Source organism: Glycine soja, chromosome 14, assembly GCF_004193775.1.
Source record: "Glycine soja cultivar W05 chromosome 14, ASM419377v2, whole genome shotgun sequence".
NCBI lineage: Eukaryota > Viridiplantae > Streptophyta > Magnoliopsida > Fabales > Fabaceae > Glycine > Glycine soja.
Window position 1 is genome coordinate 1,454,291 of NC_041015.1, and position 14,491 is coordinate 1,468,781.

General features: G+C 31.4%; 2 protein-coding genes across 2 annotated transcripts; both read right to left on the reverse strand.

Moving 5' to 3' along the window:
• Positions 1 to 1,088: 1,088 nt before the first annotated feature.
• Positions 1,089 to 3,784, reverse strand: LOC114385203 (3-hydroxy-3-methylglutaryl-coenzyme A reductase 2-like). The gene is made up of 3 exons (XM_028345222.1): positions 3,707 to 3,784; positions 1,586 to 1,655; positions 1,089 to 1,348 (listed from the first exon to the last, which is right to left on the reverse strand). Exons 1-3 carry the CDS (start codon positions 3,782 to 3,784, stop codon positions 1,089 to 1,091), a joined length of 408 nt encoding a protein of 135 aa, XP_028201023.1.
• Positions 3,785 to 4,206: 422 nt separating this feature from the next.
• On the reverse strand, positions 4,207 to 7,464 carry LOC114383688 (endoglucanase 11-like). The gene is made up of 5 exons (XM_028343411.1): positions 7,233 to 7,464; positions 6,921 to 7,133; positions 5,828 to 6,028; positions 5,483 to 5,737; positions 4,207 to 5,119 (listed from the first exon to the last, which is right to left on the reverse strand). The coding sequence occupies exons 1-5, from the start codon at positions 7,461 to 7,463 to the stop codon at positions 4,448 to 4,450; spliced, it is 1,572 nt and encodes a 523-aa protein (XP_028199212.1). The 5' UTR covers position 7,464; the 3' UTR covers positions 4,207 to 4,447.
• Between the last annotated feature and the right edge of the window lie 7,027 nt (positions 7,465 to 14,491).

The following is a 14,491-nucleotide window of genomic DNA, read 5'->3' on the forward strand; positions in this document are numbered from 1 at the left end:
CTCCTATACAGAGTAGCCTTTTCGTTATTTTCCCCTGTATTTTACAAAAGCACATAGATGTAGCAGAATATGCCAAATTCATCCCACGCAAGACGAGAACTCATAAATACCAGTTTCCTAATTATAAATCTTTACTGGCTTCTCGAAAGTGTGGCGATTCTTAAACAAAACATGTAATTTGAAATGGTGTAATAAAACAAAGTTCACTCAACCTCAAAACTAAAACCCAGTATTACAACCACAACAGCAAATTGTACTTAATAAAAATTGCTCTTGCAGGCAAAGTTACAAACCTGGTTAACAGCATATGATCTCTTAGGAACATTGACAGTATACTCCTAAAAGCAATGAGTCAATCCAATATGTTAAGTGTTGGGTGAAGTCAATTTTATCATCATGTTATTTTTTCTCCTTAATTTATGAAAATAAAGATTACTCTAGCATATTTTTATAAACGAGAGATCAAAATAAGTTAATTTAATTTCAAGTGACTAAAAGTAAACAGTATCCTATTTACATGAATTGAAAACATATACAATCATTTAAAGTGTAAAAATCATTGAAATAAATTCTACACTTGGAACAAAACTCTTTTTCATATACAAAATTAGGAACCGAAAAACATGACAAAAAAAAAATAATTATCCACTAACTATTTTAAAACTATTAATTTATAAGTTCATCCTATAACATCGATAAGCCAACATCAAATGACTGAGTGATGATCCTTATGCTTGAATACTTAAGAAGCATTTTGCCAATGAAATACCTCGAACACCAATGCTAAACACTACCTCTAGTGCTTTTTGCAAAAATCTATTGTAAACATGCTAAGCATATTACACAGGGGAAAAGAATTAGAATATAACAAGTAAAATGTATGTCTTGATTGAGGAGAAAAAAAGTGTTAACACCCACTGAATGGAAGAAGCAATGAAAAGAAGAAATGATCCAGAAGGGGGACAGGGAACATCTAGAGTATAAGTCTACTTTCCTCTCTCCAAATAATAAAAGATCTAAACAGACAGCAATGCAGAGCCAAACGTGGATGCCAACAATCTAATCTAATGTTTCTCCATTTTCCTTCCCTAAATCACCTCAATGTAAGGCATGGTCACTGAGATGTGAAGGTGCCTCCCATCATTGATGGTTATAAAGATGGCAGAAACAATGTTACTAGCAGAACCAGCAAGGTTTTTGAGCATGTTAAGCTCCACCAGGGCAGACACGTTGGTTTTCAATACCTTCTGCACCACTTCTTCTTTGATAATTGCTTCACAAACAACTGATTTCCCACGTCCCTCGATCCAATTTACTGCTGCAGGTTTCTTGTCCGAACAATAATTTCCTAAAGGATCAAGTCAGTACATAACCTTCAGTCTAAATAATATTCCCATCAAAACAATTTCAGCATGTCCTTATTATAGGCATCATATTCAAGAGAATAAGAGATGCAGGCAAGTTAAATAAATTGGTGATGAATGCAAGAGTTTGGCAGTCACAAATTTTTGTATCATGTTCATAGTTCATAGATCATAATTAAGCAAACAAATCAATCTCCGAAAATAATTCAACTTGATAATACCACACGCATAATGAACGTCTACAATAACACCATCAAATGACACAAATCTCCTGTTCAAATCAGATAATACCTATAACAACATAATACATACAACACACTAAATATAAAAATAGGCTAGCACGTCAATATGATAATACGGAAAGCTTACATTAGTGCAATACAATATTGATAAATAAATAAAAAAAGGTTAAAACATCAAAGACAATACGGAAAGAATTAAGATAATATGATTGGACCACTTTCATGGAAGAAACAATTACGTCAATGAAAAGAGACAAAGAGCCAATGTCTATTAGTAGCATACAACAAAATATACATAACAGTTATTATGCTATTCCATGTTGACGTCGTGATGAGCGCCGACGACACCAAACCATCGCATTCCAGGAGTCTTTTTATATTTTTACCCCTTTTAAATGCTAATATTTAAAACTAATTAATTCTAATTAAAATTTTATCTAACTTTTTTATTTTAAATCATAAACTATATAAAAATATGTTTTTTTTATAAAATATAATCAAAAATTGTAGTAATATTTTTTCCTCTCAATTAAACATAATACTTATCATTTCTCATTCTTTTATGGGGAGTTTCTAGCCTCTTAACTCTTAATGTAAGCAAAAATAAAAAAGTTGGCAAACACAATACTTGTTATTTCTTTTAGGGAATTTTTACCCATCTTTGACTAGGTCAAGGGTTAAATTTGACATTAAAAAAATGACAAGATAAATGAGAAAAGTAATAACAAAAAGTTGTAGAAATTATTTTGATAATAGATTTAATCAGAACTAATTTAGGCATAAAATCATTGAAGAACTTAAAATTGTGACTAAGAAATATTTCAAGAGATTGATTTGGTAATTGATTTGGTAATTGTGACTATATATAAGGATGTCACGCGAAGTCCCCATCTTCATTTCTCCAAAACAATAAATTTAATAATAAATGAAATCAATATTATTTTATTATTTATTCGTTAATAGTAGTTATCTTTTAAATAGTTATCTTAATTATAATATTTTTTTTAGGCAAATTTAAAAAAATTACAATTAAATTATTGCATGAATTTAATTTTAATTTTTTAACATAAGTTTTATTTTATGTATATTTTAGTTCGACAATGATACAATAAATTATGGTATCCAAGGTAATGATTGTTATAAAATAATTATTTGATAACATTTTCTACTGTACTAAATTTAGACCTTGCAAATGAAATTTATACTCACTCTAATCATTGATGAAAAATGTTCCTCCGTCAATATTTGATTCAAATTTAATTACAAAAAATATTTATTTTAATAAAGTTTCATTTCTTATAATATTTATTCATGAAAATATTTAATGAACAATTTATTTTTGGAACTAATTTAATTTAAAATAGAATTAACCATAATAAAACTAAAAACAAAATTTACGTGGAGAATGGCTTAATATATTTTTGGAAACAATCCAAGTTCAAAGGAAAGATATATAGTGCAAATATATAAAATTAAATTTTGAAAATAATTAAAATTGAAATTAATCAAATTGTGAAGTATTAATTCAAATAATTAATATTAATATAATTTATTTTTTTCTTCAATTCCAATCAAAATTAAATATCATTTTTAATAACATTTTTCACTGTTAAAACATTTTTAGATGATGTTTGAAACTGAAAAAGACAACTTAAATAAAAAATAATTATATTGTAGTTTAAAAATTTCAATCAATTTAAGTTATTCAAAATCAAGCATGTAAATCATAAAAAAAATTAAATCAACTTTTTTAAAAAAAAAAGTAAAAAAAAATAAGACACCTTAATAATAAACAAAGATCTTACTTAAAATAACGTTCCAAGTAATAAAAATTTTTTTAAACATATTTATATAAAAAAATATATATTAAAATATTTGCCAACAAACATTTTTTAAAATTTAATGAGCATTTTGTTTGGCAGATTAGGGGCCCTGTCGTACGATGGTAGAATCAATGCATTGTGAAGATACTAGAATAAGCAGATTCGAGTACTATATATTGAAGATTCAGGTCACGGCAGGTTTAATTTGCCTTGAGCCATGGCATAATGCCCAAAACAAATGAACTGGATGCCCTGTGATTGTGACAAATAAATATACTTGAATTAACGTCGTGGCACTAAATCCTGCTTGATTTTCGTTTTGGGTGGCTTTTCCATGTGCCTCATGCGAGACCATTTCCCCGCAAATTCGGTTTCAAGGAAAAGTGCTTTTGGGCCCTTCGTTGCAACCGTAATTAAAGGGGAAGAAGAAGAATGGAAAATCAGATGCCAAGCAAGCAGAGTTATGAAGAAAGAAGTGCATTTTTTAAGATTAGTCCAAGTATTACCAATGACACTTCCCTTTTTGTGTCCGTAGCTGCAACTATTACTATTAGGTTGCCAATCTATCAAACTTTAAACTTTTCTCTCAACTGTCCTTTTTGACGTTGAAACTCACTAAATTTTCACGTTTTTAAATTAGTTAATTAGTTTGTTTTCTTTGTGATAAATTAAAATTCTTAGGTTTGAATAAAGTCGTAAATACGACCAAAAATAAAAGCACATGGTATAAATTGTCCAAGTCTTTAACTACTAACCCAAAAGAACATAACCTTCTAATTTAACTACGAATGCAACTCTTTCCAATTGCTAGACTAAGTATAAATTGGTACAAATTGCTATTCCACCTAATGTGTCCAGACGCGTTTCTGCGTCAGCATTGATTGTATAGTTTGTATCTTACTATATACTAAAATACTCAAATTACAATTACAATGGCAGTGCAAAAATTAAGTAAGCACTGCTAAGAAATATTCTTTGCCCGGAATAATGGACCAAAAAAAAATCTATATAACCCCAATTAGCTAGAAGCTACCAAAGGGGTTTCATTGTAATAAACATGAGCATGTGCATGTGCATGTGATTGATGCAATCTAGCAAAAACCCCTACTAGTGCTGCAGTATTGTAGGTACAAGCCTCTGTTTGAACGTAATTTCGTCTCTCATCTTTAAATTGGTCTTTGATGTCAGGCCCACCAACGAGTGCCCCAATGAGTACATTTGGATTGGGTTCAACGCGTCCATACCAATTATCATAACCCTGAGTGCACCCAATAAAGCCCTTATTTTCCCCATATGATTCAATGGATGCGCCCCTATGGTGCACCCTCCGCGGGAATTTTGGACCGTAGCCTACCAAGTAACTCATAGCCATTGGATTCGAGCCCAAAATATAATCAACCTGTGATTTTGCAAAGGCCAACATCTCATGGGGACCCACCTCCCCTTTTTGGCAATGCAGCTTCTGATCAGTGGCTAGGAGATGATCAGAATACACCGTGAGAAGAAACGACGCCGTTGCTACGTATTGCATGTTGTTCCATTGGCGGACGTATAGTAACCCTCCTGGGGTGCGCTCCACGTTAGTAACGCTGTTGAGGTTGAGACACGCGCATAGATAGTGCTCGGCTTTTGAACGATACTGTTTGAGTATGACTTCGTGTTTCTTGTGCTTCTTTTCTTCCATAAGGAACTGTTAAACAATGTTTTTCTCTTGATTTATATTAAATGAGAAATAAAATTTATCAAAAAGAGAATATTTATAAGAAAGTAAAAGAAAGTGTAGTATGAAAGTGTCACTTCTCTCTCTATATAAAAAGAAATAAACCTTGGCCCATAATATGTAACTAAGGTCCGATAATACTAGTAGTATAGCGCTTTTTTTCTTTTCTTTTGAAAGTGAGTATAGTACTTCTAATGTACCTTTTTTGACAGTTTAAGACTTTGAAAGGTAGAAGAATAATGAAGGAGATATTACAATTTACAATAAAGGAAAAGAAAAAAGGAGAAGGGAAGTGAGTCTTCAAATTGGGAAGTGTGTGAGGGAATTACATACCATGGAAGCAATGGCTTGAAGACCAGCGTACTTAACGTCCCAGCTGAATTCAGTCATGGCCCAAGTGGTCCCACCAAAGTCATAAGCCTTGTCCAAAAAATAGGTTAAATATTCCTCCTTTTGGGTGGCCCTATATAGCCAAACTGCTGCCCAGAGCAACTCATCCATGTAGCCACTAACCGAAGCATAATACCCTTTAGCCACTCCAACACTCTCATCATACTTGCCCTTGTACTTGTCACCAAACTCAAACAACTACAAAACACAACAACCACATCCCTTTTATAATCTCTCTCACGACCAATTCAAATTAATCCTAATTAAATTAATCCATAACTACGTAACCTGTTGTGCATGATGCAAAAGTAGTTGAGAGTAATGTGGGTTTGTTCTCCTAAACAAAATGGATGCCGCTGCCAATGCTGCCGCCGTCTCGCCCGCGACATCCGAGCCGGGGTTGTTGGCGTCAACCTTATAAGCTCGCCGTGATGTCGTCATGTCCTCCGGCCGCTGCCAACAGTAATGATCAGTGTCGCCGTCACCCACCTGAACATTTTAACTCATAAGACCAAATATACACATATAACCAGTTTTATAAAGGAATTTATCGTCTTCATTTCATTAACGTAGCACACTTTTTTTTCTATTTTTTTTTTATTATTTCTGTATACTTCGCTAAATATGTTGTTGTCATTTTTGCAAGTCTGAATCCTAAACTAGTGAAATCTGTAACGTACAGTATTAAAAACATATTATTTGCGGAAAATGTTTGATAACATGTTATCTTACCCCTACAAAGAGTTTGAAAAAAAATATAAACATGATAGTATTTATAACTTAATAAAAAGAAAAAAAACTAAGAAGTATTGATAGAAGGTTTAAAATATATATATATATATATATATATATATATATATATATATATATATATATCATTACTCATTATTTACATTTACTAACACAATTTCTAATTAATATATTAAAAATAATTATTACTATATTATTTAAGGTATTATAATCTCGACTAATCTTTATGTTTTTAATTGGACGTTGGATGTCGACTAATCTTTATGTAATAATTATAAATAGTTACATTTCTTAATTTATTAAAAAAAATCATAACATATCCCATGATTAATTGAAATTATACGACCGGATTACATAATAATTTTCCTTTTGGATTATACTTTAATTTAACAAATCTTATTTATAAAATTCCATGTTCATGCCCCAGCTGCGAGTGATAACAAGCGCCAGTCACGGCGAGATTGCAGGAAATTCCGGACGAATCCGTTGACTCTTCCGACATTTAAATCTATTCCTCCGATTAGCTTGGAAGAAGTATTCATTCGTCCCATTTTCAACGGCGGCGCGTGGGATAATCAATTTTCAAAAATAAAATTTAGAAAAGAATATTCACTGGAATGGAAATTAATACCTCAAGCCAAAGAACATTTGGTTGAGTGTGTGCCTTGATGAAATAATCGGTTCCCCACTTGATGGCCTCCAGAGCGTGAGCGTACTCGCCGGCAGCAGCGATTTGTTCGCCGTATTCTATAGCACCCCATGAGAGGAGTGTTATGGTGAAAGCCATTGGCAACCCAAATTTCACATTGTCCCCTGCATCATAGTACCCTCCCACCAAGTCCACCTACGTGCCCAAAAAAACAATAACCATAATATTAGAATGAATGTAAAGCTAGCACAAAAGGTAAATAACACAGTTTAAGGTTTGAAGTAATGTATGTACCCCTTGTTCTAGGCCATCAGTGAGGGCAGAATGGTGACGCCAAGTGACCCTTTGATTGTAGGGTAAGCGACCTGAACGCTGTGACTCGAAATAGAGGAGGCTCTGGGACAGGGCTTGGCCATAGTTGAAGGACTCACAAAAGGGAATAATGAAGATTGTGATGAGAGAGAGTGAAGCAATGCATAGTGTCGAACACCGTATATTGTTCTTTTGAACGTTGCCTTTCTTCATTTCTCCCTCTCTCTCTCTCTCTCTCCCATTTTGTTTCTTTATATATACTGTGTCTACTCTAGTGTTGTGGGGTTACGATTTACGGTCTCGTTTTCCTAGGGTCGTGGCTAGTGCATTTTGTCTCTCGTTTGTTTTGTTTGTAAACAAATTCAAACACCTGAATAGAATAGAATGTAAAGAAAAAATATTTTTTAATCAAGCTAGGCGCGTGAGAAACATGCTAGGGGTGAATTTTCTGTGTAATTGAACGGCTTTATTATACATTTCAATTTGGAACGGTAAGTAAACTAATTATTCTTAGCCTTGCTATTGTATAGAATGGAGCCCGAGATGTTTGAAAAGGTATTTTTCAGGAATTCAATCAATTCACACTTGGATGCTAACATAATGGTATGTGCCATGTGTATTGTCTTTTAATGTCTTTGTGTATGTAAAAATCTCTGGATACTAGCATAACGGTATGTGCCTTGTGCCTTGTTTTTTAATGCCTTTGTGTACGTAAACAAATACATGGCAGGTAACTTTATTCATGTGAATACCTCATTACAAAAACAATACCAAATTCACTTTTCCAAACCCTCGGTCCGGTTGATTAATTCTTTTTCCCTTTGGTCAAACTTTCTATTTATGTTTGGCTTAATTAGACTTTTCCCATCTCAGGTATTATAGTGGTGCAATTTGATCTTCAAGGTTTTTCAATATAAAATCGCATTCTCTAACATTATAATTGTGCAATTTTAGTATTGTTGTGATGTGGATATGGTTGTTCATGATGAGTGACTTTAGTAGCATTACCTGTAAAGATTCTGACGATCAACTCAAAATGTGTATGAGAGAGTAATGAATGAGTGAAGTTATTCATGCCTAAGAAGAACTCACCTATATAGGCATATTCAACGAGAAAGACAGTTGAATCTGTTGGATTCCACATGTAAGATCACGTGACCAAATGTTAATAGAGTATCCTATTAGTTAAGTTTGGATATTACTCTTATTTAGGTAATTTCGGGTTAAGTGCAAGTAATAATAGTTTTAACTACCAAGTTTCATGTTCTTTAGGGTGATTACTTTTAGCCTGGGGTAAATAGGAAAAGTCTCTTTTTATTGAACTTCAGTTAAATATTTAACAACTTTTGTTAATATGTTGTCTTGCACAAATGATTACGTATTTTCCTAAATTATGTGGAAAAAAATGTAAACATTAATCAAATTGAAATAGAGGAAATACATTGTATATATAATCTCATACGTAACTGGAGGAATCTATAAAAAAAATAGTTTAATTAGCCAGAAATGAAAAGAAAAGAAAACAAGAAGGGAAAATATGTCGTGTTTAAGTATTTTAGATGTGAATTCTGAAAGAAAGAAAAAGTAATTTAGATGTGAAGTTTTCTTATTTCTTTAAAATTTAATTTTGAATCATAAATATTTACATTCTTGCCTAGTCATTCAAAATAGGATATTTTTTTCCCGCGGTATTTAATTATTTTTAATATACATATCGTGCTAATGATATATCGCTAAATCTTACCCTAATGCCTATTTTATACTCACTTGCTATTCAACCATTTTAATATAGTTTTGGGTAGGCTTGCTAAGTCTAGGCAATAATTATACTCAACTTGATTGAATGGTATGTAATATATTATAACCACAAAACAGGGACGGATTCAATTTAGGCCCAACTGCACCACCAGATTTTTTTCTTAATGTATGTATAGTTATAAAATGCTTTTATAATTTGAAATGTAGTTAAAAAAAACTATAATATGAATATTGTTCGTAGTTAATTATATATGTGAATATTATTCCTACAGCTGATTTTTTTTTGGATCCGTGCTGCTTCAAAAGCTATTCAACCATTTATTGTCTTTATGAGGTAAAAATAATAATAAGAACATCAATTCTTCAAATGTGAATAGTACAAATTATTTATTTGGGTAAAATGTATTTGTGAATCTTCTACATTATACCTATTATACCATGTTTTTAAAAGAAGCATGCCCCTTTTGCTTTCCAAAATTACATATACTAATTCTGTATCTCCATAACAATGATTCATAATTATGGAGATATACTTCCAGAATGGACATATATTTTTTAATAAAATATCACTGGAGAATTAAGATGGTTTATAATAAATAAATAAAAAGATGATAAACATTTTATCTTATATTCATATTTTTTAGTTTTATTTTCATTCCATCATTAGTATTCTTTAAATCTTATCTAAAATCTTATCTTTATAATTCATTAAATCTTAATTTTGAATTATTTTCACAATATATTTATTATATAATATTGCATTTTCATCATCATTATACAATATTTTATGTTTTCCTTCATTCTGACATTGGATTTCAAGGTACGTTTATCACTAACTTTATATGTTATACACCTTAGTTACAAAGAAAAGTTTTTTTATGATGATTTCTTTTCTTTGAGTGTGTTCATTCATTTTCTATCCAAGTCTATGTCAATGATTTAATGACATATAAAGTTAGTGATGAACATACTCTGAAATACATTGTCACATCAAGGAAAATATAAAATATTGTATAATGATGATGAAAACATAATATTATATAATCAATATATGGTAAAGATAGTTTAAAATTAGCGTTTAAAGATTAATAAATACAAGATGAAAATAAGATTTAAATAACACTAATGATAGGATGAAAATAATACAAATAAACATGGATATAAGATAAATGTTTATTATTTTTTTTAATTTTCCATCAATCATCTTAATTCTTAAGTGATATTTTAATGAAAAATATATATTTGTTATGGAAATATATCTCCAAAAGTATGAATCATAGTTTCAAAGATATATTTCTGGAATAAGTATATGTAATTTTGAAAATATATTTTTGGAAAGTAAAAGGAGTGTACTTTTTTAAGAAAAGGGGTATAATGGATAATTGAGGTAGAAAGGGAATATGGGTGTACTTAGCAAAACTGAGGTGTAAATAGTGTGCTCCCTTTTAATGGAAGACCAACTTACATTAATAATGGTGTTATTGGGACCTGCCCGTCTTCCTGATGGACCATACGTTCGAAGCCAAGCCCGCTATCCACTTTCCATTTGGATCTAAGAGTGAAACTTCTTGCACTTCCATATTTTATTTGGTAATGCAATAGGGTGCAGGAAGCAAACTCTGAATGCTATACATGTCACCTGTGGATTCTCTTATGCACTCCTTTTGACAAAGAGCCAGCAAGTGCATTGCTCTTTATTGTGTTTGAAACTGCCCTCAGTTGTACGTGTGTTTTTTATGTTGTGAAACTGAAATTATTCAATGTCAGTGTTTTTGCCTATGATAAATAAGCTAATGTGAGTATCCTTTTGACTGATGAGGAAAACTTTCTTTGACCTGTTCTGAACCGTGAGAAACCAAGGAGTGACAGTCGAAAATCTATTTGCCCTTATTGGAGTTGACGTTTGAAGGGGCAGTGCTGGACGAAATTATCATAGGGCAACCTGGAGGAACAACATTTAAAAACATTGATCTAATCAACTGCTTAAGAATCTTAGAAACACTAATAAGTGCAAAGGGGTAAGTGGGACAAGATTGGCAAACCTGAGATCACAATGCAATATTTAAAGGGTAAAATACTTTGTTCTTACATAAGAAACAAATAATATCTTTTAATCAAGAATAACATTCCTTAATATGTCTATAATCTATAATTATATATAAAGGGAATAGGATACTTTGGTATATAAATTTTTATACTCATTTTATTTCTATAATAACTACATTCATAAGCTATTATTTTATCTCTATAATCATCTTCACAAATATCAACTCCCTATCATAATTCTAGAGGCCAACCCAAATAACAGTTTTGTTTATTGGATCATTATCGACATTTATTTCTTACATTCTTAGTACTTGTATATTGTATCTCTCATTATGTTCTGAAAAGACTATTTCAGAATGCAATAGCCTTAACGAAATCGATTTCATAACATGAACTAAAGGAGATGCTGATAATGACCAAAAACAAAAAATCATCTGTGGACCAATAAGTCTGGCCTTTCACGAGGTATTTGTTCAGTATTTAAAATTTAAATTAAATTGTATCAATTTTTTTTTAAAGATTAAATTGACTTCATCCATTGGTTCTAATACTTGAGGAACGTATTATTGGTTCTCTCCCTCAAAACACACGCTAAGTTTTTCTACTTGCGCTCTTAGAAATCTTCCGTACTATGTGTGTGAAAGAGAGTGAGATGGAAGAAGAACCAATTCATCAATTATACTCAAAGACGTTCTTGACGCTTATGGCTTTATTTAATCGGGATATGGACAATCATGACTTTCACGATTCTCTGTTTCACGGCTTCCACATTATGATTTACATGATTATGGCTTCTTGGTCTAATTCAGGTATAAAAAATCATAATATACAAAATCCTATGCGTTTGAATGCTTTCCCATTAAGATTTACATCTATCTCTCACTCTGGCACATTGAAGATTGAATTGAATGCCAGGAATTTGGATGACCTAAAATATACACTGTATATATTATTTTAAGGGAAGATAATTAAAAGGTTCAGGATTTTAATTTTTTTGGGAGGGGGGAGGGAGGGAGGGGGATCAAAGAATGAAAATATTAAAGATTAAGATTTAATAGCAGAGTATGAGAGTGTTTTAAATATATTGCCATAATTTGTTCCCTGAAGTTAATTCTTTCTAAACTAACTTTTGGTTTTAGTTTGAAAAGTTTTATTTTTCTGTTTTTTCTAACCAAATATTTCACAGCCAAACATGAGTTCTATCGTTTATGTTCTTGGTGAACGAGTTACTTAGGTTTACAAATACCGCTGTATGCCTGAAGCCATGGAAAAGATAAATCCATTAATAACCTTCTCTTTTTTTTTTCTGTAGGGGTCGTGGCTAGAAACAAGGATAAATATGAAACATAACGTCTACATTACGATATATGCATGTCCCACTTCCACCCAATCCATCAATAGAGTCCTAATCGCACAATAAAATGCTCCCTCCTCAAATGGTTGGACAAAAGCCTCTCCCTCCAAAATAAAAAAATCTTCATCCCCACCACAGTGCCCAATCAAACCCTAGCAAGCTAAAATTGGTGTCCAAGTGACCAACCAGAAAACCGTAGAGTGAACCTCGATCATAAAGACATTAAAAATTGCCCATATAAGCTTATGTATAGTTTTAGGGATGAATTCACCTAAAATCTCCAGTTTTAATTGAAGAATTTACAGATCGCTTAAAGCATGAATGATTTATTAATTTATTCTTTATTTCTACTTTTGTTGAAAATGAATTTTTAGAAGAAAAAAAAACTTAAGATGGCAAAAATAAACTACTAATTACTTAACTATGAAATATTAATATGACCAAGAATCAACTCTTTTTTTAAAAAAAAATCGAAAAATTTAGGAATGATTTTATATGTATTACTTCTTGTTAATGTTACTCTCCATCACATATCGTGGTAGACTGGTAGCCTGGACAACCAAGTGTACCAGATGCAATTATATCTAATGTAACACTAGTTATTAAGAAATTGAACACTATGAAATTGAATATGAACGAGTCTTACCGACCTAAAGAGGGTACCAATCCAAATCGCCTGCCATTTTTTAGTACACCTGAGAGTATAAGTGTAGAAACGTCTTTGCTCCTTGTGTTATTATTAAGATTTTTAAAGTAAACGATACCTGTGTGAAATTGGAAAGATGCAAGTTGACAAACCAATTTTGACTTGATGAAAACAAAAGGTTCATTTATTGTGCAAAATATACAGCTAAGGATTTGTTGATAACTACCACTCGATAATATGTCTTTTAAAATTTATAAGCAGATCATTAATTAAATTAATTCAATAAAATAAAAATATATCTTTCATCTACCAAAATTTTTCTGTAACAAGTCCCTTTTACTTAATTTGGATGATAACATGACTGTGCCGACCTGAAATGGGACCTTCAAATCTTCATTTTTGTGCATGCCAACGCCCTATGTATGGCGTTGAGAGTTGAACCGAAAGAAAGAAGAAAATGCCCTCCAACTCCAACCACTTCCTATGGTTAATTCAACGATAAATAAACTCAATGGCTGCCATTATTGTTGATTTTCTTTACGGTTAATAATATTATTGAAGGATAAAATGACTGCAGAAAACAAGTACTAAAATTGTCAAATTGATGTTTTATTAATTGGCACCAAAGTATTAATTACTGATACCCTCGCCCGCAAGCATTTTTAATTAGCAAAAGGTCCCCCCTCATACATATTTGATTGCATCATTCATAATGGCAAAGCTAGTTGGCTGTTTGTGTTAGCATAGAAGAATGGGGCATTTCACCGACTAATCTACGGCCCAATAATTTTTATTGTATAAAAAGTATTAATCGCACGTCATTCTTCTTCCGTTTTTTTTTTCTTCTTCTTGCTAATTGCACGTCATTTTTCCTCTTGCCATATGTGTTTCTCAAACCTTGTCCACACGGTAATATGACAAATGAAATAAATTTAGTTATAATTAGTTAAGATGATAAAAAATGGACAAATATAAAATATTTTAACATTAATTATTTCCTAGTGTTGTTCTTTTTGTTTATAGGGATATAGGGTGTAACAATCATTTGGCAGTTTTGATTATGTAGACTAAAATAATGTTAAATGAAAACCCTTTGAAAATATGTCATTTAGGACAAACCAATGATTAAGTAAAAATAACAGAGCAACTTGAGTTTTTGGTTGTATATGTTGCTATGTTTGGATATGTATTGATGACGATAGCATCAATCTCTGTTTAGTTTGTTAAAGATTATTATTTTTAAAAATAATAATCTGACTTCTAAATGATCAGTACAATAATTTAACCATCAAATGATATTATTGTAATACTAAAATATGTAAATTTATTTATTGGGCCAAATCAAGCCGATACCAATTACACCCTACCCAGATGTCATTATTTTAGGCTGCACAAAAAAAGTCGTTATTTTGGAGTTTATTTATCAGTCACTAGCTA

Bases quoted from the DNA above. Each gene is read 5' to 3' on its own strand.
- LOC114385203 (XM_028345222.1), bottom strand. From the start codon at position 3,784: ATGGTCTCGCATGAGGCACATGGAAAAGCCACCCAAAACGAAAATCAA. The intron at 1,656-3,706 runs GTATATTTATTT...ATGTTGTTATAG, and splicing joins GTGCCACGACGTTAATTCAA to GTATTATCTGATTTGAACAG. The intron at 1,349-1,585 runs GTATTATCAAGT...TTGATCCTTTAG, and splicing joins AGACGTTCATTATGCGTGTG to GAAATTATTGTTCGGACAAG.
- LOC114383688 (XM_028343411.1), bottom strand. From the start codon at position 7,463: ATGAAGAAAGGCAACGTTCAAAAGAACAATATACGGTGTTCGACACTA. The intron at 6,029-6,920 runs GTATTAATTTCC...TAAAATGTTCAG, and splicing joins CAAATGTTCTTTGGCTTGAG to GTGGGTGACGGCGACACTGA. The intron at 5,120-5,482 runs GTATGTAATTCC...ATTGTTTAACAG, and splicing joins TTCAAGCCATTGCTTCCATG to TTCCTTATGGAAGAAAAGAA.